The sequence below is a fragment of the Watersipora subatra genome, chromosome 1, assembly GCF_963576615.1.
Source record: "Watersipora subatra chromosome 1, tzWatSuba1.1, whole genome shotgun sequence".
Classification (NCBI taxonomy): domain Eukaryota; kingdom Metazoa; phylum Bryozoa; class Gymnolaemata; order Cheilostomatida; family Watersiporidae; genus Watersipora; species Watersipora subatra.
The window spans coordinates 68,788,843-68,815,997 of record NC_088708.1 but is presented as its reverse complement, the minus strand read 5'-3'; the positions used below and the strand labels follow the sequence as shown (position 1 = coordinate 68,815,997).

Here is a 27,155-nt window from a genome sequence, read left to right as displayed (position 1 = left end):
GTAATGTCCACTATTGTAGATGACTCACAGTAAGTGGTACTATTAGCTATTGCAAATGACTTGCAGAAAATTTGTTTGCACAACCTCCAGAGTTTGTTTACATTACACCCAGTATTGTGAGACCCAACAATCTGCAGACTTAAATTGATGTTCGTGATTGTAATCTTTACTGACCTAGCGGATAGTTAGTTGTTTTATCGACTAGCACTGGTAATGAAGAAGCACTATAAGACAAACATATTAGTCATATAAAGCCAAAGACATAAAAATGTGCATGACCTGTTACAGGATGAGTCTGCCACCTTGAAAAACATTGTTATTAATCAATACATGGCAACTAAAAACATCATTATGATACAACAGTATGACGTTACTAGCCTCTTATGGTTTCATGCAAAACTGTTCAGCTAACCGCAATCTGCAATAACCAGTGGCTACCGGTGATATATGGTCATGCCATAAAATATAATAGATTTCAGGTAAATCAACTACAAAGATTTTAGAGATATGACAGCTTTCAGCTTTTCTATTTAGGATTAATTTTAAACACCATATACACAGATGTACATGCAACTTCCATAGTTGATATAAGTCTACAGGCACAATAAAGATAAACTATCCAATAATTTTGGTGATTAAAAAATACATGTCCATCTAGGATGAATTCAAGACTTGAAGCTACATTAAAGGTAATAACTCTATAAATATCTCATGAACAAAAGCAGTTTCTGAAGGAAAGTGATGAAATTGAAGTCTTCGGCAAATGCAAACCACTCCAGCGGGAGGTTGCTGTAAGGTGTGCAGTAAGAATGGCTACACATGAAGGCATGACTCTGCTCGTGGGGCTGTGGTAGCGCATAGGACAGAGGGTAAAAAACCTGGAAATTCAATATCAAGCACCAATGCCAAAGAAGGAGATTTCTAAGCACAGTCATGGTCAAACGTGCTCCTCCGTGGCAGCAAGAAGTTTCTCTGTCTCATAGCCTGATGATCCTAAAAATAGAAAATGTAGATGTGTTGCAGGTTCATACGCTATGATATAAAAATAGTACTTTACATAATTGTTTAGATCTAAAATGACGCAACAGGAAAATATCAAATAAATACCCATCATGATGAGATAATTATATAGCCTGGAAAGTTGTTATGAGCACAGCTAGTAATACAGGTTTTTGACAATGTTCAATCTGAACAATAATAAGAGCTATGTCCGTTTGTCCGAAGTCACAGTAATAACATTAGTGGAAAAACATTTGCCTCCAATGGGAATTGAACTCAGACCCTCCATATTGCAGAGCAGTGCACTAACTCTACTGGGCAGCCTCACCACTTCACGGGATAATTATGCACATGGTGATTACTCTTGACGATCTGTCAAGGTGCACATGATCGCCAAGCGTACTAGTATATAAAACTACCCAGGGTTATCAAAAACTAATCGTAATCACATACAATTTGAAGCTAAGCAAATAAATGTATTCAAATGATTATCAGTTGTTGGTCTTTAATCGATCTTATATTTAAGATTTTCGCTGATATTGCAAAAACTTTGAAAACTAAAAGAAACAAAACCTAATGTAAGAAACTTACAAATGTGGAGTCAATATGCTAAGTTAATTGAACAGAAAATGCAGCGGAGGAAAAATGTAACTGACCTAAAATACATGACTTGAATAAATAACAAAAAATGATCAGTGTGACAAAAGGAGAATTCAACTTGAAACAAGAAATGCCTGTCTGGCCACTTGTCTTGTCTAGTATCGTATCTATAAACGAGCCTGTAAATCACTGTCTGAAGGTGATAAAAGAGGCATGAACCGGTAACCAAATATCAGAAAGTGATATTTAGCAATGTAAAGAATATTGGTAAAAGTATTTGATGATGAGATAGTTGCTAAAAATGTCTACAAAGTGGCATGAGCGTATTTATTAAAAGAGGGAGAAGAACGAGTTAAAAGAAGGGGACTAATAGGAGAACTGGGTATGAGCAGGCGAAATGGGGGAGCAAGTGTAAGTAGAAGTGAGCAAGGTACAGTAATTAGAGAGAAGGGATGAGAGAAAGTGAGAGGAGATGACTGAGAGGAACTTTGAGAGTTTTGGTAATGAGTTAGAGATCAACAAATAGGAGAGCGAAGAGGATCAGCAAGATACATAGTGACTGACAACTATTGCTGCACATTGTTACATCGCTGAACTCAGCAATACGACATTAATTAGTTGCAATGTTGGCATCATAAGACATCGCAATGTTGGCATCGTATAGAGGGGCATATACCACCTGGTGAAAAACATCAAAATTTTATATACAGTACATCTGTACATATTAAAATCAATAACAAAATGGTATATTAACCTTGGTAACTATAGCTACCTACAGTAACTTTAATGTATTTATTGGTTGTGACCTGCAATAAAATGTAACATTGCAACATACTATGCATAGAACGTACTGTAGGGAGCTCTTATCTTCGAGACAGATGTATAACATAAACTTTGAATTCAAATTAACGAATTAAGCTTACTAAACACACACTTAAGTTTTAGTATGTACTATAATAAACTAATCTTTAAATTTGTCATCGTCTTAATCTTTATTACCTGTTTTCGGTTTTGTTTTCCCTATAACTTATATCGACTAATGCTGAACTGAGAGAGAGTGAGAGAGAGTGAGAGAGAGTGAGAGAGCGAGCATCGTGTCTCTTTTAGGCGCTGTGGGAGGAATTTGTTATTTGTTATTCCGAGGTATTTAGCACCCCAACTGCCAAATTTTAATTTGAAGAGACATTTATGTTGATGTTGCATGGCGAAATTAATGCCGTATGGAGGGGACGAAAAAACATTTTGCTCCGCATCATAGGACGGAAAAACCGTAAAACAGGGACGCCATAACCCAGGGTGCACTGTATATGTAATGCAGAACATAACAATTGACATGATTTTATTCTACTCAACTATCTCATACCACTCTAACTCTTACGTCTTCTGTGACACATGCAATTGTAACGAACAAAGATCTGTTAGTAGATGATAAGATTAAGTATAAGATCAACAAAGATCTGTTAGTAGATGATAAGACTGAGTATAAGATCAACAAAGATCTGTTAGTAGATGATAAGAATAAGTATAAGATCAACAAAGATCTGTTAGTAGATGATAAGAATAAGTATAAGATCAACAAAGATCTGTTAGTAGATGATAAGACTAAGTATAAGATCAACAAAGATCTGTTAGTAGATAATAAGACTAAGTATAAGATCAACAAAGATCTGTTAGTAGATGATAAGACTAAGTATAAGATCAACAAAGATCTGTTAGTAGATGATAAGACTAAGTATAAGATCAACAAAGATCTGTTAGTAGATGACAAGACTGAGTATAAGATCAACAAAGATCTGTTAGTAGATGATAAGACTGAGTATAAGATCAACAAAGATCTGTTAGTAGATGATAAGAATAAGTATAAGATCAACAAAGATCTGTTAGTAGATGATAAGACTAAGTATAAGATCAACAAAGATCTGTTAGTAGATAATAAGACTAAGTATAAGATCAACAAAGATCTGTTAGTAGATGATAAGACTAAGTATAAGATCAACAAAGATCTGTTAGTAGATGATAAGACTAAGTATAAGATCAACAAAGATCTGTTAGTAGATGACAAGACTGAGTATAAGATCAACAAAGATCTGTTAGTAGATGATAAGACTAAGTATAAGATCAACAAAGATCTGTTAGTAGATGATAAGACTGAGTATAAGATCAACAAAGATCTGTTAGTAGATGATAAGACTAAGTATAAGATCAACAAAGATCTGTTAGTAGATGACAAGACTGAGTATAAGATCAACAAAGATCTGTTAGTAGATGATAAGACTGAGTATAAGATCAACAAAGATCTGTTAGTAGATGACAAGACTGAGTATAAGATCAACAAAGATCTGTTAGTAGATGATAAGAATAAGTATAAGATCAACAAAGATCTGTTAGTAGATGATAAGAATAAGTATTAGATCAACAAAGATCTGTTAGTAGATGATAAGAATAAGTATTAGATCAACAAATATCTGTTAGTAGATGATAAGACTAAGTATAAGATCAACAAAAACCTGTTAGTAGATGATAAGACTAAGTATAAGATCAACAAAGATCTGTTAGTAGATGATAAGACTAAGTATAAGATCAACAAAGATCTGTTAGTAGATGATAAGACTAAGTATAAGATCAACAAAGACCTGTTAGTAGATGATAAGACTAAGTATAAGATCAACAAAGATCTGTTAGTAGATGATAAGACTAAGTATAAGATCAACAAAGATCTGTTAGTAGATGATAAGACTAAGTATAAGATCAACAAAGACCTGTTAGTAGATGATAAGACTAAGTATAAGATCAACAAAGATCTGTTAGTAGATGATAAGACTGAGTATAAGATCAACAAAGATCTGTTAGTAGATGATAAGACTGAGTATAAGATCAACAAAGATCTGTTAGTAGATGATAAGACTAAGTATAAGATCAACAAAGACCTGTTAGTAGATGATAAGACTGAATATAAGATCAACAAAGACCTGTTAGTAGATGATAAGACTAAGTATAAGATCAACAAAGATCTGTTAGTAGATGATAAGACTAAGTATAAGATCAACAAAGGTCTGTTAGTAGATGATAAGACTGAATATAAGATCAACAAAGATCTGTTAGTAGATGATAAGACTAAGTATAAGATCAACAAAGATCTGTTAGTAGATGATAAGACTGAATATAAGATCAACAAAGACCTGTTAGTAGATGATAAGACTGAATATAAGATCAACAAAGACCTGTTAGTAGATGACAAGACTGAGTATAAGATCAACAAAGATCTGTTAGTAGATGACAAGACTGAGTATAAGATCAACAAAGATCTGTTAGTAGATGATAAGAATAAGTATAAGATCAACAAATATCTGTTAGTAGATGATAAGACTAAGTAAAAGATCAACAAAAACCTGTTAGTAGATGATAAGACTAAGTATAAGATCAACAAAGATCTGTTAGTAGATGATAAGACTAAGTATAAGATCAACAAAGACCTGTTAGTAGATGATAAGACTGAGTATAAGATCAACAAAGATCTGTTAGTAGATGACAAGACTGAGTATAAGATCAACAAAGATCTGTTAGTAGATGATAAGAATAAGTATAAGATCAACAAAGATCTGTTAGTAGATGATAAGAATAAGTATTAGATCAACAAAGATCTGTTAGTAGATGATAAGAATAAGTATTAGATCAACAAATATCTGTTAGTAGATGATAAGACTAAGTATAAGATCAACAAAAACCTGTTAGTAGATGATAAGACTAAGTATAAGATCAACAAAGACCTGTTAGTAGATGATAAGACTAAGTATAAGATCAACAAAGACCTGTTAGTAGATGATAAGACTAAGTATAAGATCAACAAAGATCTGTTAGTAGATGATAAGACTGAATATAAGATCAACAAAGACCTGTTAGTAGATGATAAGACTAAGTATAAGATCAACAAAGATCTGTTAGTAGATGATAAGAATAAGTATAAGATCAACAAAGATCTGTTAGTAGATGATAAGAATAAGTATTAGATCAACAAAGATCTGTTAGTAGATGATAAGAATAAGTATTAGATCAACAAATATCTGTTAGTAGATGATAAGACTAAGTATAAGATCAACAAAAACCTGTTAGTAGATGATAAGACTAAGTATAAGATCAACAAAGACCTGTTAGTAGATGATAAGACTAAGTATAAGATCAACAAAGACCTGTTAGTAGATGATAAGACTGAGTATAAGATCAACAAAGATCTGTTAGTAGATGATAAGACTAAGTATAAGATCAACAAAGATCTGTTAGTAGATGACAAGACTGAGTATAAGATCAACAAAGATCTGTTAGTAGATGATAAGACTGAGTATAAGATCAACAAAGATCTGTTAGTAGATGATAAGACTAAGTATAAGATCAACAAAGATCTGTTAGTAGATGACAAGACTGAGTATAAGATCAACAAAGATCTGTTAGTAGATGATAAGACTGAGTATAAGATCAACAAAGATCTGTTAGTAGATGACAAGACTGAGTATAAGATCAACAAAGACCTGTTAGTAGATGATAAGACTAAGTATAAGATCAACAAAGATCTGTTAGTAGATGATAAGACTGAGTATAAGATCAACAAAGACCTGTTAGTAGATGATAAGACTAAGTATAAGATCAACAAAGACCTGTTAGTAGATGATAAGACTAAGTATAAGATCAACAAAGACCTGTTAGTAGATGATAAGACTAAGTATAAGATCAACAAAGATCTGTTAGTAGATGATAAGACTAAGTATAAGATCAACAAAGACCTGTTAGTAGATGATAAGACTGAATATAAGATCAACAAAGACCTGTTAGTAGATGATAAGACTAAGTATAAGATCAACAAAGATCTGTTAGTAGATGATAAGACTGAATATAAGATCAACAAAGATCTGTTAGTAGATGATAAGACTAAGTATAAGATCAACAAAGATCTGTTAGTAGATGATAAGAATAAGTATAAGATCAACAAAGATCTGTTAGTAGATGATAAGACTAAGTATAAGATCAACAAAGATCTGTTAGTAGATGATAAGACTGAATATAAGATCAACAAAGACCTGTTAGTAGATGATAAGACTGAATATAAGATCAACAAAGACCTGTTAGTAGATGATAAGACTAAGTATAAGATCAACAAAGATCTGTTAGTAGATGATAAGACTGAATATAAGATCAACAAAGATCTGTTAGTAGATGATAAGACTAAGTATAAGATCAACAAAGATCTGTTAGTAGATGACAAGACTGAGTATAAGATCAACAAAGATCTGTTAGTAGATGATAAGACTGAGTATAAGATCAACAAAGATCTGTTAGTAGATGATAAGACTAAGTATAAGATCAACAAAGATCTGTTAGTAGATGACAAGACTGAGTATAAGATCAACAAAGATCTGTTAGTAGATGATAAGACTGAGTATAAGATCAACAAAGATCTGTTAGTAGATGACAAGACTGAGTATAAGATCAACAAAGATCTGTTAGTAGATGATAAGAATAAGTATAAGATCAACAAAGATCTGTTAGTAGATGATAAGAATAAGTATTAGATCAACAAAGATCTGTTAGTAGATGATAAGAATAAGTATTAGATCAACAAAGACCTGTTAGTAGATGACAAGACTGAGTATAAGATCAACAAAAACCTGTTAGTAGATGATAAGACTAAGTATAAGATCAACAAAGACCTGTTAGTAGATGATAAGACTAAGTATAAGATCAACAAAGACCTGTTAGTAGATGATAAGACTAAGTATAAGATCAACAAAGATCTGTTAGTAGATGATAAGACTAAGTATAAGATCAACAAAGATCTGTTAGTAGATGACAAGACTGAGTATAAGATCAACAAAGATCTGTTAGTAGATGATAAGACTGAGTATAAGATCAACAAAGATCTGTTAGTAGATGATAAGACTAAGTATAAGATCAACAAAGATCTGTTAGTAGATGACAAGACTGAGTATAAGATCAACAAAGATCTGTTAGTAGATGATAAGACTGAGTATAAGATCAACAAAGATCTGTTAGTAGATGACAAGACTGAGTATAAGATCAACAAAGATCTGTTAGTAGATGATAAGAATAAGTATAAGATCAACAAAGATCTGTTAGTAGATGATAAGAATAAGTATTAGATCAACAAAGATCTGTTAGTAGATGATAAGAATAAGTATTAGATCAACAAAGACCTGTTAGTAGATGACAAGACTGAGTATAAGATCAACAAAAACCTGTTAGTAGATGATAAGACTAAGTATAAGATCAACAAAGACCTGTTAGTAGATGATAAGACTAAGTATAAGATCAACAAAGACCTGTTAGTAGATGATAAGACTAAGTATAAGATCAACAAAGATCTGTTAGTAGATGATAAGACTAAGTATAAGATCAACAAAGACCTGTTAGTAGATGATAAGACTGAATATAAGATCAACAAAGACCTGTTAGTAGATGATAAGACTAAGTATAAGATCAACAAAGACCTGTTAGTAGATGATAAGACTGAATATAAGATCAACAAAGACCTGTTAGTAAGTAGATGATAAGATTAAGTATAAGATCAACAAAGATCTGTTAGTAGATGATAAGACTAAGTATAAGATCAACAAAGATCTGTTAGTAGATGATAAGACTAAGTATAAGATCAACAAAGATCTGTTAGTAGATGACAAGACTGAGTATAAGATCAACAAAGATCTGTTAGTAGATGATAAGACTGAGTATAAGATCAACAAAGATCTGTTAGTAGATGACAAGACTGAGTATAAGATCAACAAAGATCTGTTAGTAGATGATAAGAATAAGTATAAGATCAACAAAGATCTGTTAGTAGATGATAAGAATAAGTATTAGATCAACAAAGATCTGTTAGTAGATGATAAGAATAAGTATTAGATCAACAAATATCTGTTAGTAGATGATAAGACTAAGTATAAGATCAACAAAAACCTGTTAGTAGATGATAAGACTAAGTATAAGATCAACAAAGACCTGTTAGTAGATGATAAGACTAAGTATAAGATCAACAAAGATCTGTTAGTAGATGACAAGACTGAGTATAAGATCAACAAAGATCTGTTAGTAGATGATAAGACTAAGTATAAGATCAACAAAGACCTGTTAGTAGATGATAAGACTAAGTATAAGATCAACAAAGATCTGTTAGTAGATGATAAGACTAAGTATAAGATCAACAAAGATCTGTTAGTAGATGATAAGACTGAATATAAGATCAACAAAGACCTGTTAGTAGATGATAAGACTAAGTATAAGATCCACAAAGACCTGTTAGTAGATGATAAGATTAAGTATAAGATCAACAAAGACCTGTTAGTAGATGATAAGACTAAGTATAAGATCAACAAAGATCTGTTAGTAGTAGATAAGACTAAGTATTAGATCAACAAAGATCTGTTAGTAGATGATAAGACTGAGTATAAGATCAACAAAGATCTGTTAGTAGATGATAAGACTAAGTATAAGATCAACAAAGATCTGTTAGTAGATGACAAGACTGAGTATAAGATCAACAAAGATCTGTTAGTAGATGACAAGACTAAGTATAAGATCAACAAAGATCTGTTAGTAGATGATAAGACTGAATATAAGATCAACAAAGACCTGTTAGTAGATGAGAAAGGCTCCCATCAGAATTGGTTACGCTGTTATGTCTTGAAGTTTGTCTAGGTAGCCTAACAGCTCCATTACTGGTTGATTTGCCAGCACTACTTGTCACTGCTTCTGGTATGTGGGTAGCAACAGCTATTGCTGCCATGACAAGAATGGCTCCGAAGGCGAATGGAGGTCCTGGTATTACCTAAAGGATTGGAAAAGCAAGAAATGAAGCAAAAAAGACAATTCGCATGAAAAAAGCCAGATATTTACTGAGTTAGCTATAATTGATGTGCACCGAATGAAAACATTCCTTATGCATGCATGTCCAGTTTTGCTGTCGGCTTCTCACAGAGCCCACACGAGGGTGTAATAAAACAACTTCTGCACTCTATCACACTTAATTATATGGTCAGCATAAGAGAACTGTTCACAAAAAAGATATAGCTGTGTCTGAATTTAAATATCTAGAGTCACTTCAAGAGCAGTTTATGTTACAGTAGCTATTGTTATCAAAAACTAAAACTATATCACAGTAACAGAGTTAGCTATGTATCAACTGTTCACTTACGCGCAATATGCCTTACATGAGTAAATCTGCAGGGGAGCTATTTCATAGGTGGCACAGTTTAAAATTAACATATGTGATAATACCACAGAATAGTCTTTCATAAGACCAAATGGTAAGAAATGCATTACACCAAAGATGATGTAATATCTAATAGGAAAGTGAGATTGCAATAAATTAGGCTATAAAATAACTACTAACAGGAGAGTATAACTACTAACAGGAGAGTGCTGATCTGACTGCTTGGGTGAAGTTGAACCATCATCTTCTGACAGGCCATCATTTAAATTTACATCAAAAAGAAAGAAGATGAGGCCAAATAGAGCCGGGCCTATTCCATTGCACAGACCACGTATCCCTGTGATGACTCCCTGTGCAACCCCTAAAAGAGGGCAAAAGGTGTAATGAAAAAATCAGAGGTTACCATGCATTTGTCGAGACACTTGAGCAGATGAACGAATATTTTCATGTAAACTTTGTTGTGATAAAACTTGTTTGTAACTTTATAGTTCACAGTTGGTGTTCTAGCATTTAGGAGTTGTCTTCTCCCTTAATTACAAATACTCAGTTTTTTGCTTACTTTTGATACGGCTGTTTGCTGGTGTCGCTTGTGCTTTTTTAGCCAATCATATGTTAGTGACCCATCATGTGATATAATGATAATCATTTTGCTTTCTGCTCTCTACTTGGGTGGTCACAATAAAGCTTGCTTAGCTACTAACTAGTTCTCAAACTCTACCAAACTTGCCTTGTTGGTCTGGGCTGGCCTGAGAAGAGACGAAGGCGCTGATGGCGGGGTACGTTATGCTGGATATCGAAGCAACGCATCCGGCTATCCACATAAGCCTGAAAGAGATGAACGAATTTAAAAAACTTGAAGCATTTTCAGTGCTAGTTGAGTTGCTCTCCTCAGCCAGTACAGACAGTCAGTATCTTGGATAAAAAAAACTTCAACTGTACACTCTGCGATGTCAAACAGATGCTAGGAGCTAGACTTCCAGCGGCCCAACAACAACAAACACTAGCAAGGAGATCTGGAAAATTGTAACAGCACAAACTAGACGCTGCTACCAGCTATACTGACCAGTTAGTCGATCCGAAGCCATAGAGAGTCAGCTGAATGCACTCGGCTGTTAGACCGACTATTATTGCATTTTTAGCACCTAGATGTGTCATGAGTAGAGCCAAGAGCAGCGTCTGTAACAGACAATGAATACTTTATGATATCTTATCTACACTCAGCAACTGAGCTTACCTTTATGACAGCTTCACTTGGCAGCCTAACTTACTGAAGTATCATGATACACAGACTTATGAGCTAGTATAATAATGTAACATACAGCTAATAAAATAATATAAGATTATTTATGCTATGTGTAGTCTGGTCGGAACAGCATGGTGTCTGCAGAAGAAACAGGAATTCAAGTGAGTTTTCAAAGAATATTAACTCATCTGTGTCAGTACTGATGGAATACTGACTCACCTGTGTCAGTACTGATAAAATAGCAACTCACCTGTGTCAGTACTGATGGAATACCGACTCACCTGTGTCAGTACTGATAGAATAGCAACTCACCTGTGCCAGTACTGATAGAATACCAACTCACCTGTGCCAGTACTGATAGAATACCAACTCAACTGTGTCAGTACTGATAGAATACTAACTCACCTGCGCCAGTACTAATAGTATACCGACTCACCTGTGCCAGTACTGATAGAATACCGACTCACCTGTGCCAGTACTGATAGAATACCAACTCACCTGTGCCAGTACTGATAGAATAGCAACTCACCTGTGTCAGTACTGATAGTATACCAACTCAACTGTGCCAGTACTGATAGTATACCAACTCACCTATGTCAGTACTGATAGTATACCGACTCATCTGTGTCAGTACTGGTAGTATACCAACTCAACTGTGCCAGCACTGATAGTATACCAACTCACCCGCGCCAGTACTGATAGAATACCAACTCAACTGTGTCAGTACTGATAGAATACTAACTCACCTGCGCCAGTACTAATAGTATACCGACTCACCTGTGCCAGTACTGATAGAATACCGACTCACCTGTGCCAGTACTGATAGAATACCAACTCACCTGTGCCAGTACTGATAGAATAGCAACTCACATGTGTCAGTACTGATAGTATACCAACTCAACTGTGCCAGTACTGATAGTATACCAACTCACCTGTGTCAGTACTGATAGTATACCGACTCATCTGTGTCAGTACTGGTAGTATACCAACTCAACTGTGCCAGTACTGATAGTATACCAACTCACCTGCGCCAGTACTGATAGAATACCAACAAAGGCTATATAGGATGCCACTTCTTGCTCGGTGAAATTCATGACCTGCAAATCATGATGGGTATTGATTATTGCCATGCATCAAGTCCATCTCATCACAAAAAACAGCACATCAAAATGAGAACTATTAAACCAAGACATGCCTCACCCTTTGATTGTACTATGCTGCCTGCATGTATAAGAGTTGAAAGCATATATGCAATGACTAGAAGAGCCAGACAAAAATGGATGCTTTAGACTTTAGAGCTACATGAGAATTACAGTAAGATACGGTTAACAAAGAGCAATGGTTTATAAATACAGTGCACCCTCAGGATATGATTACTCTGATTTACAGTGCACCCTCAGGATAAGATTATTCTGATATGCGATTTTTTTACCTTACGAAGTGAAACATGGTGATTTTTTCACCTTGACATACGAATCTTATTTTACCATACGAAGTCAACAAAATTTTTGCCTGAGTTCAGATTTGGCAGTCGGTGTGCTTAGTATGTTACGTCGAAATAACAAAGACGCTGAAATATTGTTCGCCGAAAACATTTTTACAACGTTTGAAAGAGACACGATGATTGATTTCTTTCAGTTCAGCATTACTAGTGTGAAACACGGTAATATTTTTCCTTCGACACCAGAATCAAAGTTGGAGTTGCGATCTCTTCAAACATAAGGTCAGTGGTAAGACAACCACTTTTAATCTGCTAACAAAAATCCACTTCATTATGTATTCAACAGAACATTTTCAAGAACAGCATCGCTCGAGCTACCTTGGCGAATTAGGTTGAAAAAGGTTTTAATAAGGTTGGCAAAAGTTTATAGTAAAAACGTAGACAAAAACTGATAGCTAATAAAAATTTAATAATAAAAAGTTGAAACTCAGCAAAATAGTTAAAAATACATACTAAAACTTAGCTTTAAATGTGTGTGATTAGTAAGCTAAACTTGTTTGAATTCAAAGTTTATGTTATAAGCACGTCTGTCTTGAAAGTAAGAACTCTCTACAGTACGTAGTGCTGCTCATAGCACATTGTAATGCTACATTTAAAGCAGATCCTAACCAATAAATTCACTAAATATACTAAAGTTACTGTAGGTAACTACAATTACTAAGATTAACATACTATTTTGTTACTAATTTTAATATGTGCAGTACTTGTATAAAATTTTGATGATTTTTACCAGGGGATGTTTGCATTACCTAATCACTATGATTTCTACACCCCTCTATACAATTTTTCATCATACGATGCCAACTCTGGAACCAATTAAAATCGTATCCTGAGGATGCACTGTACTCATATTTAGTAAGTAGTGTCCAAGTTTCAGGACACAATGACGAATATTCTCCACAGCTGAGCTGGCAAATTGGATAAAGAATCACAAACGCATGGCAGTTTTAAACTGTTTTTCCATAATTGACAGCCACCTGACTACCTGCTTAACTAAATTGCAGTTTGCTCTTCAATAGAAGGAGAAAGTCTGAAGATATACAAGAATACATCATTGAGACAGCAGGAATAGGTGCGTAACCAGATGTATAACAGAGACTGAACATATGCAATGGCAAATATGTATTTTAAAGACAGAAGAAGCAGGTGACAAGCGATGCCAGGATGTGCCGATGAAACTGTGGGAGCAAGATGCATCCCCGAGATTGAAAAAGCGAGTGACACGAGATCACAAAGGTGTATTTCTGAGGCAAAAAAATAAGCAAACGATGTGAGCTAGTAGAATGTATGATTATTGAGATGGTAAGTAGAAGTGTCACAATGTGTCAAAATGTGTTAGTGACATGTAAGAAAATGCCACACTAAAGGTAAGGATGTGTTATGAAGACAGCAAGAGCAGGTGCCATGAGATGTCAAGATGTATTACTGACACAGTAGGGGCAGGTGACAGGCAGGTGACAGAAGAGGTACGGATGTATGATTGGGGACAGTAGGAGCAGGTGACACAAGAAGTCCGAATGTATTATTGGGCACGTAGGAGCAGGTGACACATACACGTGTATATCAAGATGTACACTGTATTACTGAGACAGTATAAGTAGATGACACATATGTCAGGATGTATTACTGAGACAGAGCAGATAGGTGACACGCACACACAGGTGATACTTACGAGTCTTAAGTAGACGAAGAAGCTTGAATATTCGCCTGCCTCTGGCAAGTAGGAGAGCAGCACGGTGAGGCAAAGCAGTAGAATGAGTCTATCATGCCCGAGTTTCTTCAAGGCCTTCAATACCATACATAGTTATACTCTCTGTATTTCATAGAATGCTAAACTGTAAGAAACCGAGGTTAAACAAAGCAGTATGGTATTAACTAAAAATGCTTACCCCAAAAGGATCTGCCTTCTCCCAAGATATATGTGAGCCCCACGATGAAGAAATTCTGATTTTTTCTGACAAAGATTCTGGCATGAATACGAGTATGAAGAAAATATCAGCTGCAGCGACCGCAGTCGCAATAAGTATAACTACATTCTGACTGTAGGCCCTTTCTAGGAAGGCACCAATAGCCGGACTGGTGATGAGACTAGCTGCAAATGTGGCCGACACCTAAAATCCATAGCATTTGATAATAAAATATTATAATAGAATATGACAGCAAGTGTAACACGATGATACACGCATAAGAGAGAATATTAACATAATAGAACATTATAATAATTATAATTAATTAATAATCAATTAATTTAATTATAATTATAATAAAACACGAAAGTAGAATAAATAATGTAATGAATTACTAGAATAATGTGTGCAATAAGAAATGAAAAGCCAATATTACTGAGTTTGAATGAAAGGAACATGAGAATTTTTGAGTGACATTCTAATGTCAAAAACTTTACCTTGTACCAGCATTTATATATACTACATGCATTAAATGACTTATGTGCAGAGGGTATTCTATCACAACACATATGAGTAGAGGGATTTTGTTAGATTACATATAACATTATACACACACATATATACATATACATGCTATATATATACACACATATATATATACATACTATATACACACATATATATACATACTATATATATACACATAGATACATACTATATATACATGTACATACACACACATATATATCCATACTATATATATACCGTACTTTTCGGACTATTAACCGCACCCTTATATAAGCCACATCTGCTTTATTTAAAAAAAAACATAATAAAACAATATATAGGCCGCACCTTTGTATAGGCCGCAGAACTCAGGACTGATTTTTAACACGACAGCAACTTTGCTAGTTAACATGTATTAACCGACGCTTTTTAACCCAGTGTCTAATGGAACAGTACCGTTAGGCATTGTTTCGTTTTTTTTTCTTTCACCGCTAGAGGCGCACGAACCGGAGATTCGAGTTGATGCGCCCTAGCGGTGAAAGAAAAAACACAGAATAGCCACACCCTTATATAAGCCGCATGGCTCAAAACATTAGAAAAAAGGTAGCGGCTAATAGTCTGAAAAGTACGGTATACTAGGTGAATGCCCGGCATTGCCCAGGTAATAAAAAATCTTTGGACAGAAAATTTTATTGTTAAAATGTTATTTTTATTTAACATATACAACATTTACCTTCTACTTTTAAACTTCATAACACGAGTAAAGTGTTTTGTTCAGTTAAAATAAATGGATAAAAAAATAAAACAACTGTAAAGGTGTTTGAATGTGAAATAATTAGGAAATAATGACTAGATAATCTGTTTTGCTACAATGATTACAACGAAAAATGATTTGATACTGAGACAATTAATACGAACTAAGAAAGCAAAATAAAAATCGTGAACATGTTGAATTAATAATAACAATTAGTATTATTATATAGAAGTGTGTGTATAAAAAAGGTTCGACAGACAAAAGTTGTCCATCAAAATTTTAACTACGACGATACTGGTTCTTCTTGATACAGGTATCACTGTATCAGGTATCACAGTATCAGGTATCACTGTATCAGGTATCACTGTAAAAATAAGATATCAAAATTAAATACATCAGTGAAGTGCACAAAATTACTTTGTTTGACTGAATGGAGAGAGATTGCAGAGGCAAATCCTGCTCGAGAGTTTTATGTGAACAGTTTTTAGTTTTGCAATTTCTAACAAATGCTCTTGGGAAAAACCGGAAATTGAAGTTTGAAAATGTGTCATTATAGTCACGCATTTGAAATTGAACCAGCACATTTGAAAATTACAAATTAAAAAAGGTCATGATTATATCTTGAAACTTTTAAAGAAAGAAAAATCCAAATGGTAATCTATATATAAAAATCAGATTTTGTTCATATTTAATGATTGTGGAATGCAAAGTAAGCGCCAAGAAATCCCTATAAATTAATGTGCTATAATCAGAATCAAGACAAACATTGTGTAGCTGGAAAAAAGTCTATTGAGTAGATGAAATAAATTAGGAGAGCAAATAAATGTAAATGTGAAATAGGTAGCACGTATGTAAACTATAAAACAGGTGATTTGGTAATGATAAAATTAATAAAAAAACTGAAAATTAAATAAAAATTGTTACTCTGCCGTAATCGGTACAAAAATCACCAAACTTTACTTTCGAGAGAAATTTTTGTTGATATCATATGGCGGAAAACAAATTCCCCCTTATATGGCGAGGAGAAAAAAGATGTTTTATAGGTTCAGGCAAAAAACATTTTATAACAGGGGCATCGTAACCCGCAGGCGCAATGTATCAATTAATACGTAATTTAGCGTGTGAAATCAGGAAAAGGGTAGACAGTTTATAGTAAGAGCGGTGGAAACGTAAGAACCTTCGTAGACTTGTTGGAAGATGTTTGGTTTACAAACTTGTGGTTGCAATCTTCATGAGTTCAAATCTAGCACGAAGCGAGCTCTTTATTCCAAGATTTTAATAGCTATAACTGGACTGACTGACAGACACTGAGATTTATATATATAGATATAATAGATATTTATATATAGATATAAGATATATACAGTAGAATGTACATACAAATATATAATGTATATATACGGATAGATAAATATATATGCATATATATTTGTACCTACATGTAATACATAAAACATTACACAACAACACAAATACAAAATGCCTTTTCTACAGCTTTTTGAAAGCTGTAGAAAAGCATCCAGACAAAACACAACATCATGATTGTAAAGCTGAAGCTTTTTTTTTTCCAAACAAACTAAGTTTACGGAGTAATACCCAACTATTCCTTCTAAAATTCTGAAACAGTACCGCTGTCATTCTGAATCACTTGTATAATGAAAAAGCTACTGAATCTGAAATTTATGTTACATAAGTGACTGACATTGAAATTTCAATGTATTATATCGACACATTTAGTTACACAAAAATGTGCATGTGAGTTCTTTTCTAGTCGATGTTTCCCATAACCGGTCTATGCCAAAATAGGACTATCAGCACATCATAGAATATAGACTGGCAGCGTCAGAGCACTGCACTCACCAGGCCATAGGCAGAGCTTCGCTCCTCCTCACATGTGATGTCAGCAACATAGGCAAACACTACACTAAACGTGACCGCGAATGCACCAGACAATGATATCAGGGCAAAATACCACCTACAAGCAGATGAAAACCCATCACCTTATAATTATATAGATGGGAAGGGATGGGGACCGCAACCGCAGGAGTAACCGTAAGCAAATTCCAGAAAGAACAGTATGAAGATTACTCATTGAAAGAAAGAACAACGTCTTGATATCAATATTCCAAACATTTACATTTCTGGAATTGTTATTCATGTTACTGAGTCGTGCAACAGCTGCGGCCATGAAATTCACTCGGTGCGCAAACAACCTCATCCACTGAAACTATAGTTGCTGTAATACAGACCCTAAACAGTGAGTCTCACAGGGGGAAAACAGGAAAAGGCTAGAGAACTAGCACCCACCATGGACTGACCAACATGAATGGTATTGGGGCGCACGTACAGGCTACTGTGATCAGCAAAAACGGCTTTCTTCCAATTACATCTGATAGAGCTCCAACCATCGGAGCACTCAGAAATGACAGGATACCCTTCAAGTAAACCACAACACGGGCGTTATCATGGAGGCCTATTTAAGTTCTCACACAGTGTCCCATGAGGTCAACAAGAGGCTATATCTGTTATGATTTCAAAGCAGTAAACAAGGATGCCAACTATTGGTTCATAGTTCAATCATGTTCAATCTGAAAAATCTATGATACATCCTTAAAGAACAGATGCGAGATGGACAGAGAACTTGGTCAGTCGAAAGCTTTGTGGATTTTGTTGTCTTACCTTCACTCCCTGTATGAGTCCGTTACATAGAAAGGTGTGTTCTGGGAATGTATTGCGTGTAACCTAAAACAGAAAGGTAGACTCATAAACAGTGACATGCTATGAGGCACAAATACGTGGTATGCATCATTAAGAAAGAGCGAGACACGGACGCAAGCCTGACTTAAAACGTCGACTGAACAAATAACAAATTACTTTATAAGTGCTATATTCTCATTAACTTCATATAATATGTAATCGAATATTAACACATTGCTCAGGACATATAACTACAACTTGGCAATTATCAGCATGCCAAAGAGCAACACATCGAATTCGCACTTCTTTATAGAGCACTGGATACATCTATGGAACTCAACAGACTCTTAGCAATGAGATGTATCAAAGACTATTTACCATAACCAATTGTATGGCAAATCTTGTAGTTGTGTAAAAGACAGTCAGATCAAGCAGTATTTACATCAATGCAAGCCATGATAACTATGTATTGCAACTGATTGTACTTACTGTAATAGTCGGTGTCGTAAGTAATCCCCAAGCAAAGAATTCCAAAAATATGACAACTAGAGCATGGTAAACTGAAGGCTTCATTTTGGTATCACTCGCCTACAAAGCATTATTATATTTAAAAAAGGCAACATTGCCAGACCACACACAATCTATAACAAAATCTATCTATAATTCCAAACTACTAATTTCAACTAGAGTCTGTGAATTCAAAAAGGAATTTTTGTTGATTAAAGCAGAACCCGGAGAAGTTTTAGTTAATGGCACAAAATAATATAATCTCTTTAACCGCCTCCTGCCTCTGAATGACGACTACCAGAGTATCTCTTAATATGTCACATCTTTAATCAATTTCGAACATGAACATAAAAATGAATAATCATATTTAAAGTAATCTAAAATCCATTTATGAAATCAAGTCTTCTTAAAAGTATGATGTTCTCTTTCCTGTTGCAAAACTTGAAAAGAAATACAATCAAAATTTCATTACTCTACACTTAACTGAGGATGAGGAAGAACTCTGCATCATCATTTTGTTGAAAACATTTCCCAATTAGACAGTAATGTAGAGCAATTGATGAGTAAACCCATAGACCTATTAACTATACTCATAGTTAATTATAAGTATAGTTTATAGTTCTATGAGTGAACATAACTAAAAGACTACAAAAATGCGAATAATGGGATGGATAAACCATGTTTAGAAAAATTGTCAGCAAGCAGTTAGAGAAACAGATTGAGTATTTTCTAAAATTTCAACATGCTTTTAAATAGACTCAGTAAAAAATCATGATGCATGCTGTCCTAATCAGTGCGGTGATAGGATACTTGATCAGATACCCTATCTTACGCAAACTGTCCAACGCTTAGTTGATTAACAGACTTTAGAGAACCTCCACTATTTTCAGGTTGAATTACTGTGACATTTAACACCATTGATTTACATGTATTCGCTGGACTAGGACACACCCATTAACAAACCCTATACCAGCATATATTTAGTTCATGGCATCATAGATGTTACATATATCTTAATCCAAAACAAAACATTAGAGGTAAATATAGGTTCTAAATTTTCAAATGACTCAGTATATTAAATGCCTTCCAATTTTGTATTACATTTTCCAAAACTTTTTCTTTTGAGAAAAGAGACATTTTAAAGATGAATGATGAGACTTTTAGTTCATATTAATGTTTTCAGATACTACTTATGCTATTGAATACTAACTAAACTTGGCTTTCAAATTTATTAAAGTTTTTAGTGTTTCATACGAACCTTGACAGTGATAACTTATGCCACAATACTATTCAAGTACTTTAAAAAAGAGATATTGCGTTTATTAATGAATAATTTGGTGCACAATGAGTTATTTCATTTTTATCCCACGACCAAACGAGCGGAGCGAAGTGTGGGAGTTTTTATGATAAATGCATGTGCACACAACTTACGAAAATTATTCATCAACAATGAGACGAACCCTCGTCAAGAAATTTCATCAACAAATTTCAGCATCGTTATGTAAAGTCGTTAAAGTATAATAACGATACAAAACACATTTAGACCTATTTAAATATGTTACCAAGTCTTTGTAAACCGTCGGTATTATCTTAAAACTTATCCATCTGATCAGATTATACACAAATAGACAGATTAATTTCAACGAAAATCGCCACAAAACACTTGAAAAGCTTGGTTTAATAAAAGTTAAGACCGAAAATTGAAACGCCGAGGGACAGATAACAGAACGATGAAGTCTTGCGCATTTCACGAAAAAATAACGTGCACTTTTCACCAGTCTATAGCATTGTCGAATTGCCGAAGGTTTTGGCAATTAACATAGGAGTACAGAAATCGTTTCATTTTTGCCGATTTCAATTTTTTCATTTTCATTTGCCGACACATTTGAATACTTTCCCATTCTAACTAATGTCCAACGCAGTATAAGTAAAGCAAATGACGATGATATTTTTTAACATTTCTTATGAGATTATTACAATAATTAATTATAAGTTTGGATGACTACAGAACAATGACTACGTAGTACAGACTTTCTAAAAATCTAACGCAGTGTAAGTAAAGGCATGACGATGATATGTTTTCTAACGGTTCTAATGAGATTATTGCAATAATTAATTATAAGTTTGGATGACTACAGGACAATGACTACGTAGTACAGATTTTCTAAAAATCTAACTCAGTGTAAAGGGATATTCGATATTTTTTCTAACGGTTCTAATGAGATTATTACAATAATTAATTATAAGTTTGGATGACTACAGGACAATGACTACGTAGTACAGATTTTCTAAAAATCTATATAAATATCACAACTTCGTGATATTGTTAGCTATGCCGTTTTGAAATGTAAACAAAATTGTGCATTGGTTTTTTATTATTACTATATAAATAATATTGGTTATTCTAATAATATCAGTGCATTTTACTTCTAATATTGGCCAATATTGCATTTCTTTTTTTGCAGGAGGAGAGATATAAACATATAACTTTTTCCTTTCATTATTGCTATTTATTGTATATAATAACACCCAGTACATTACAGCTGCCATTGCAGTTATCCTATTTGACTGCTAATATTGCATTTCTCAACCATCAGTACCCTTTCTTTTTCCCAATATCACTTTGGTCGTGGGCTGTATGACAGTGGAATTTCTAGTTGTAACATTGTAGCAGCCAAAATATTGAAGTCCTACTAGTTATCCAAGGTGAGTTCTCAACCAAGTTAGGCTTCTAAAGCTGTTATGATATTTTTATTTATTATTGATATTTTATTTAATATTGAATAAAAAGGTTCATTGAAAGAAAAATATTTTTGGCTGTTATTGCAACTACAGTGAAACTCGGATAACTTGCCCTCGGATAACTCGAAAACACGGTTAACTCAACGTATTTGTTTGGTCCATTCCCACGCAATGATAAATGGCTTTAGATAACTTGACCGAAACTCCGTTAACTCGATGTTTTTTGCCAAATGGCTACCGAGACGGTTGTTACTATCGCTTTAGAATATCACTTTATTCCAAGCCATAGAGATAAACATCGACTTTTAGTAGTTCTTAGGCCTCGTTATTACCAACATTGGCAAAATATTTTTATTAACGACTTTTCTAAAGGTTTGCAAAAATCAAATTTTACCAAACATCCGCTTAGCGATAACCCTCTGAAAGCAAGAAAAGCGAGGTAAAATTCGGATAAATTTGAAGTAAAATCGGCAAAATTGATAATGGGTTTTTAATAGTAAAGCAGTTTTGTAATGACTGACTTACTGCAAAATTGATCTTGGTTAAAACGCTCGGTAGAAAAATACGTATGTATTTTTTCTGAGCGTTTTAACCGCGATCAAGTTTTGCCAATTTTAATCTGATAATGTCCTGGCAGTCACATCACCTAAAACAACAAACAAATCTCAAGTGATAGAAAAATATTTATACTTTCTGATTAAAAATATTTAAAACTTCACACGAGAGACCCTTTAACTTGCAACAAGCAATCTATGCTTTTGATTTATATATAGTTTGTATATGTACATGTATCTACTGATAAATAAGTGCACTTATGACTGTCCTGATAACTTGAACGCTCTAATAACTCGAACACTTTTGCTCGGTCCCTTGAAGTTTGAGTTATCCGAGTTTCACTGTATATGGCTGGCAGTTATCTTCCTTGATGCTGAAAGCTTTAAAAAATTAATTTATGATTGTCTTTTCAAAAAATGCCGTATGAAGGAGTTAGCAATGGCTTAGTCGTACAAAGCTAAGTGTGAATTACTGACAAATCACAAAATATATAATCAATGCTAAATTACAATACAATTATTAATGATATTATGCTTGTCTGCCAACTTTAAATTATGTTGACTGCATACTTCAATAAAATTGAGATAAGAAAATGATTTTAATTGTAAATCGAAGTCAAGTAGGTTAACCTAAAAACATAAAACCAAGTTAGGTTAATAGACAAGGCATTAAATTCTAAATACAAATACACTTTTTATGAGTATTAAAAAGGGCAAGACGGTCTCCTGTCTTCTTTTTTAAAATTTAAATGGCATCAGAAAAGAGTCATAAATTAATTGCTGCTATACTGATCAAACACCATTGACTATGTACATAAGATGTCATGGACCAAAGCTTCTAAGAAGCTGTAGAAGGTTAATTAACATACAAACCTTGTAAAGATATTTAAACTCTGTTTGAGCCAGTATAAAATAAACCTCACACTTTATTACCGCACTAGCAAAATCGTGCGTAATTGGATCCAGTATTCACAGTTATTACATTATTGACATATCTACGCATCTGTTTGGCAACCAGTATTCCCATTGAATTAAAATGTTATCGGCGATTGGAAAATCACAATATTTTAAAATATAAAACGAGTAAAACAGTAATCTTCAAACGTGCATCAAAATCATTGAAGCAACTACAAGCAAAGTTTTCAAAGGCTCCCAGAATCTTCAAACACTTGTATTAGTTATAGAATGCAGAAGAGAGCCGCCAATGAGCTCAGCTAAAATCTCACATATTAAAGATACTTTGATAGTTTAATGTTTGCCATAATAGTTGCAAAAGAAAAGTCATTACCTGAACATTGCATTTGATTTCGATGAGACTATAACAATGCCATGCCGGGGCACCTTTTAACATTTTTTTAAATAAAATTGATAGTGCATTCTTGAAGATTATCAATTTCACATGGAACTGATAATAAAATTTTAGCTTTTATAAAGCAACTTTGATCTACATTCAGTATCTTTACAGTTTAACATTTTTCTCACCTCTGTCAATATTTGATCTCCCATTTTATTATGCAAATGAAACAATTGAAAAGTCAGCCTTGAAATTGTTATGAATACCACAATGTGATGGAGGTATGTACCTCAATCTTTCAAACACAACACCTTTATGAGCTAGTTGCTTTTGTTCAGAGGGTTGTTGAAAGGGTGAGCATGAATGGCAGCAATTTAAAATAGTTCACAATCATTCAATACATTTTTACAGCCTTCACACCTTTTCATCTCTTTCTGTGGTAGAAATACCATAAAACGTCTATTTGAGCACCATGGTGCTGTATGTTTCAATCTTCCCCCTATAGTGCTGTTCTATTAAAGATGATGTTCAAATAGAGAGTGGCGCCTTATTTTTCGATTAGCTTGTCAAATATTTAGAAAAATAAATTTAACCTTTTTACGAGCGAGTCGATGCTAATGTCACCTATATTTTACACTTTCTCCAAGGCAGAGCGACATTAATGCCATCGGCCTCAGTATTTCTGCTAACCGGTTTTTCATATGTCGAAATATCAGACTGAGTTGAACAGAGACCTACATGTACTTTGAGTAAAACATAATAATAATAGACAGGTACAGTTATTACTTATTTCGATGGTGCTGCTTTTAAAATTTTGAAAAAACCGAAAAACTTTCGAGTTAGAAAATAGACTTTGATACGTCATAACAATGGCTGTTATTACTTCGAACGAGCAGTTGTTACGTGTTTGAAGAGTATTATCATCATTCATTAAATGTTTTTAGTTTTCAGATCAGGTTGTAAACTACCTTATGGATGAACCCGAAGACGATTGATCGGAATTAGAAATTGGTGATATCAAATCAGATTGTAGTTTTGATGATCGTGACGATCATCCTCAGGCACACCGTCCCTAAAACCATGGCAACCACTACATCAATGGTGAAAGAATTATTTTATATTGATGTAACCTCATCAATATTAGTGCTATTTTGTGGATGTTCTACTGATCGCTCTCTATTATGGGTTCGTGAAGACCAATCATAATGAATGTCAAAAGGGTGGTCCATTAGAGGTGGCATTCAACTAAAGGGTGGCGCTGTATCTTTTTAACCCTTGCTACATAGTGGTGTTCTGTTAGAGGTAGCATTTAAATAAAGGTGGCGCTCAATGTGAAGTTTAACAGTAATTTTATCTTTTTTAAAGCACAGTATTAGGGTATAAAAATACACCCATCCTTTATCCAATGAAATGCATGCCCAATAGATTGAATGCCCATGAACAGTTATGGCGCATAGTTGCATAGAGCAAAATTATTGTGCTATCACCTCCAAAGCTGCAAACAAATTGCTCCAATAGCATGTTGCTGTCATCAATTACTTTTCTAATGCAAGCCAACCTACATGAAGAAGTAAGCTGTGACACTTTAACATAATGTTTGAAATTACTTACATATTATATATATATGTATAATATATAACACGAACTCATAGCTTTTGTACAACGTTTCTCTTTGATTTTACAACAATTTAGTTTGATAGTTATGAATTGGTATTGAAGTACAGCAAAACATAAAACAACTATAAAAACTTCATAGCTGAAATACGCATTGCAGTTTGTTTTACAGTTTGCCAGTGTACAAGCATAAACGCAATCTTATGAAGAGTGTATGCCATGAGCGGTAACCTTTAACGATACATTAGATGTTTCTCCAAAACTTAACAAGCCTATCAGATACTTGAATATTTGAGTTGCATGTGTGATTAAGATTCTGGATATGCAACCTACTACCAGAGTGCCTACACTCAATGCAAGCCAATCAGTAGAACTTAGCCTTGACAAACTTGAGAGGTGAGATAAAATCGATCGACAAATACTAAATAATTCTTATATATATAAACAAAATCTGTTGTCAAACGTTTGAAAAGTTCATTATTTTTTTTAGAGATAGGCCTAAGCTGTGATTGTGAATTTCATAAAGTGAGCTATTACCGAGATCATTTACTACCGAAAAGCTGTATGAATGTCGATAAAGCGTGCCACACTAAAATTATTGAATAGATGTTTTAAAATTCCAATTCCAGATAACAATCAGTCATTCTGTTAATTAGTAATCGAATGTAGTAGTAGTATTTCAAACAGATAACAATCAGTCGTTCTGTTAATTAGTAATCGAATGTAGTAGTAGTATTTCAAACAAATAGATCTTCACTAACAAATAACATTAGCCTGTACTTTACCTGCCTCACTGCTCATTCAATACTCCACGATAACTGCCTTAAATATCTCAGCTATAGCTTTCAAACCGTAAACCATGGTCACAAAACCAGGACCAGATTTAAATTACCTAGTGCCATAAACCACAACAAACTCAACAGTAACCTGCTAAATTCATTTAATAACCTCTGCACTCATTTAAGAACTTTTCCTCTGCAATCTTTTAAAGCAAAACTCAAACTACACCTACTATCCTCTGACCAATAATACCATTCACCATATAGCCTTACCTATTTTAACATTTTTATATTACACGTTTTCGTAACTAGAAATTTGTTGTCATAGATATATATAATTATTTTCAGAGCTTTTATTTGTCCACTTTTTGTTTAAGCAATACTCATATCAAACCTCAAACTTGCGTTTTACATATTTTATGCATTCAGTTCCAACATTATTATATATATTAGCTAGACTATTCACTAGTTATTTAGTTTAGACTATAGTTTCTTTGCGTTTTTTTAAATTTTTTTGTTGAACACTTCTTTTAGTTAGTTTACTTGCTGTGGTACCTTGTGGAAAACATATTGTAAAATATGACTATTAATTACCACAACAAAAATGGCTCATATATATCAGATTGTTCTCACTGAGAGCCCCTAAAGGCAAAAAGACGTGAAAACTCAGTGTCAAGAGCCTTTTTTGTTTATTTTTTACTTTTATCTATTTTTTTATTCTTCAATATATATTTATCTATTGACATATATACATGTACAAATCTCTCCGGTTAAATCAGAGACACTAAACATCTTCACACTCGACATCCCCTCGAACATCCCTTTGTTTTTGGCCAAAAGGTGTGAAAATATATAACCTGCTTACGTATAATATAGAATTATCATCTCCTTTGCGTCCTCGCAATACACTACCAACGACTCTTTTGCTTTTCTTACTGCCCATAATAATGTATCAGTCGACTGAACGCATTAAACATAATTAAAAGGTATCATCTGTAAATAAACAAGCTGAATGTTGTAACTGTATAGGGAACTAGCATCTGCACAGCAAGTATGAATCGGCATCTTACTCTCCATTTGAGTGTAATTCTTTTTTTTATATTTTTTTTTTTTTTTTATTAAAAAAATTTAAATTATCAAAATTTTAAAATTTTTAACGCAAAAAAACACATTTAATTAGCAGTTTAGAGGCGTTATAGATCGGTTTAATTAACGCCGCTAAAAATAATAGCCTCCGTTACT

At 33.7% G+C, this 27,155-nt stretch overlaps 1 protein-coding gene across 2 annotated transcripts; it reads right to left on the bottom strand.

Annotated features, from left to right (window-relative positions):
• Nucleotides 1-262: 262 nt before the first annotated feature.
• On the bottom strand, nt 263-26,948 carry LOC137394650 (hippocampus abundant transcript 1 protein-like). 2 transcript variants are annotated; one of them, XM_068081416.1, is made up of 14 exons: nt 26,779-26,919; nt 24,489-24,592; nt 18,913-19,011; nt 18,406-18,468; nt 18,034-18,161; nt 17,587-17,701; nt 14,448-14,669; nt 14,231-14,344; nt 12,083-12,154; nt 10,878-10,990; nt 10,542-10,639; nt 10,015-10,175; nt 9,235-9,430; nt 263-993 (listed from the first exon to the last, which is right to left on the bottom strand). In XM_068081416.1, exons 3-14 carry the CDS (start codon nt 18,994-18,996, stop codon nt 938-940), a joined length of 1,422 nt encoding a protein of 473 aa, XP_067937517.1. In that variant the 5' UTR covers nt 18,997-19,011; nt 24,489-24,592; nt 26,779-26,919; the 3' UTR covers nt 263-937. The 2 variants fall into 2 exon arrangements, with proteins under 2 accessions (XP_067937517.1, XP_067937511.1); XM_068081410.1 differs by lacking the exon at nt 24,489-24,592 and having other exon boundaries at nt 26,779-26,948.
• Nucleotides 26,949-27,155: the final 207 nt, after the last annotated feature.

Coding starts and splice junctions, on each gene's coding strand:
- LOC137394650 (XM_068081410.1), bottom strand. CDS start 26,856: ATGGGCAGTAAGAAAAGCAAAAGAGTCGTTGGTAGTGTATTGCGAGGA. Junction 17,702..18,033: donor TTCATGTTGGTCAGTCCATG/GTGGGTGCTAGT, acceptor ATCTGCTTGTAG/GTGGTATTTTGCCCTGATAT. Junction 12,155..14,230: donor TCTTCGTCTACTTAAGACTC/GTAAGTATCACC, acceptor CATGATTTGCAG/GTCATGAATTTCACCGAGCA.